Here is a 1,609-nt window from a genome sequence, read left to right on the forward strand (position 1 = left end):
TGCAAAAAAAAATTAAAAAGGTCCCAGTCATGGTAAAGGTGGTAATATTCACCACCCTTACCATGACTGGGTCCTTTTTAATCAGATTTCCCTTCATATTGTATTGGCAAAACAAGGTTCTAGTTTTTAGATGTCCTTCACTGAGAAAAAGCAAAGATACAAAAGGATGGAAATTGTGTTTGTTAGGTTCATAACTGTCATCTGAAGACAGCATGCAATCCAGTTTAGAGAACATCAGTTTTTAATTTTTCTTTCACATTTTTCTTACACATGCGTTGTCATTTTTTCTTCCACATCCTTTGTAAATACTGTTCCACTGAGCACACCATCTCCCCATCAGGAAGAAGCCAGCTGACACTGATAAATGGAGAAAAACAATGATGGGTGAATGACTTCCACCTGCCTTCATTTTATAAGCTTCACATGGGCTAAAAGTTTCCAATGAAGAATTAAACACAAACCATAAACTTCTTTATCAAAACTTTAATGTAAAAAAGTAAGGCATCAATTACATTATAAAACCACAATGTAAAGGTATACAAAAGAATATGTATATATAAATATAAAATAGTTTAAATCTGGTACATAGTTAAATAAATAATATTTAAATAGATGGATAGATATACCTCTATGGATGAAAGGGAGGAGAGTCTAGAGAGTTGAACACAAATGAACCAACACTTCTGAAAACGTGCAACACATTCACTGAAGTCATGTCAAATGATAGCAGAAATGACAGCTTCAGAGAATGGCAGAGTCTGCCGAAGGGAGCTACTGTGTTCCATCAGTGAGGGCCATTTCCATGAGAAGTAGAGCTCATTCCTCACTCTTTATCCTTTCTAGCAGGTTTGCAGATGAGGAAAAGTATCTCATGATTTCTGCCCTGACAACCTCCCAGGCACAAGGGCTGAACTTCCTCTCTTGCAGGTAGAGAGAGATCCTGTGGAAGTGTTTGCTCACAGCCAGTGTGGAGTCCTCAAGCACCATGGCAGGCTCCTGCTCTCCCACCTCCCGGCTCAGACAGGCTCTCAGCTCCTGCAGCTGCTCATGGAGGCCAGCGCACAGTTTGTCCACAAGGCTCTTCTCCCAAGGGGCAGGCCAGGTCTTTGTGCTGAAGAGGCTGTAGATCTGCCTGGTCATCTCATGGAGGACAGCGATGGCTTGAGCCTTGTGGACCTGCTCTCCATCCAATGCCTCCTGGGGGAATCCAAAGTCCTTTCTGTCCTTCAGGCAGGAGAAAAGGGAGACTTTCCTCATCTGTCCCAGGAGGAGCAAGGCTCTTCTGTTGCCCAGGCTGTGGGTGGGAGGCAGCTCACAGCCCAGAGAGCAGGTTGCCCTGCAGCTGAGCACCACCAGGGTCACCAGGAAGGCCAAGGGCAAGGGCATTGCGGCTGGGCGGATGCTGCTGGACTGGCTGAGGTGCTGATGGGAGCCTCTGCCTCTGGGGAGTGTGAAGACCTTGATGTGCTCCCTTGGCTTAAGTAGGGATGCTCGAGCTTCCATTTTCTGAATGCCTTTTTCCTTTCTACTTCTCTTTTTGTTTTCATTTATGCTTACATACTTCAGTCTAGAGCGGCATTTCCCAAGCACTTGTTTTCAACCCTGCCTT

General features: G+C 44.7%; 1 protein-coding gene across 1 annotated transcript; it reads right to left on the bottom strand.

Moving 5' to 3' along the window:
- Window positions 1–816: 816 nt before the first annotated feature.
- Window positions 817–1,386, bottom strand: LOC105988956 (interferon alpha-3-like). Its single transcript, XM_013020749.1, has one exon. The coding sequence runs from the start codon at window positions 1,384–1,386 to the stop codon at window positions 817–819; it is 570 nt and encodes a 189-aa protein (XP_012876203.1).
- Window positions 1,387–1,609: the final 223 nt, after the last annotated feature.

The sequence above is a fragment of the Dipodomys ordii genome, unplaced genomic scaffold, assembly GCF_000151885.1.
Source record: "Dipodomys ordii isolate 6190 unplaced genomic scaffold, Dord_2.0 Scaffold53, whole genome shotgun sequence".
In the NCBI taxonomy this organism is placed as follows: Eukaryota; Metazoa; Chordata; class Mammalia; order Rodentia; family Heteromyidae; genus Dipodomys; species Dipodomys ordii.

What these genes read in the sequence shown, in the direction of transcription:
- LOC105988956 (XM_013020749.1), bottom strand. Translation starts at nt 1,386, where the DNA reads ATGCCCTTGCCCTTGGCCTTCCTGGTGACCCTGGTGGTGCTCAGCTGC.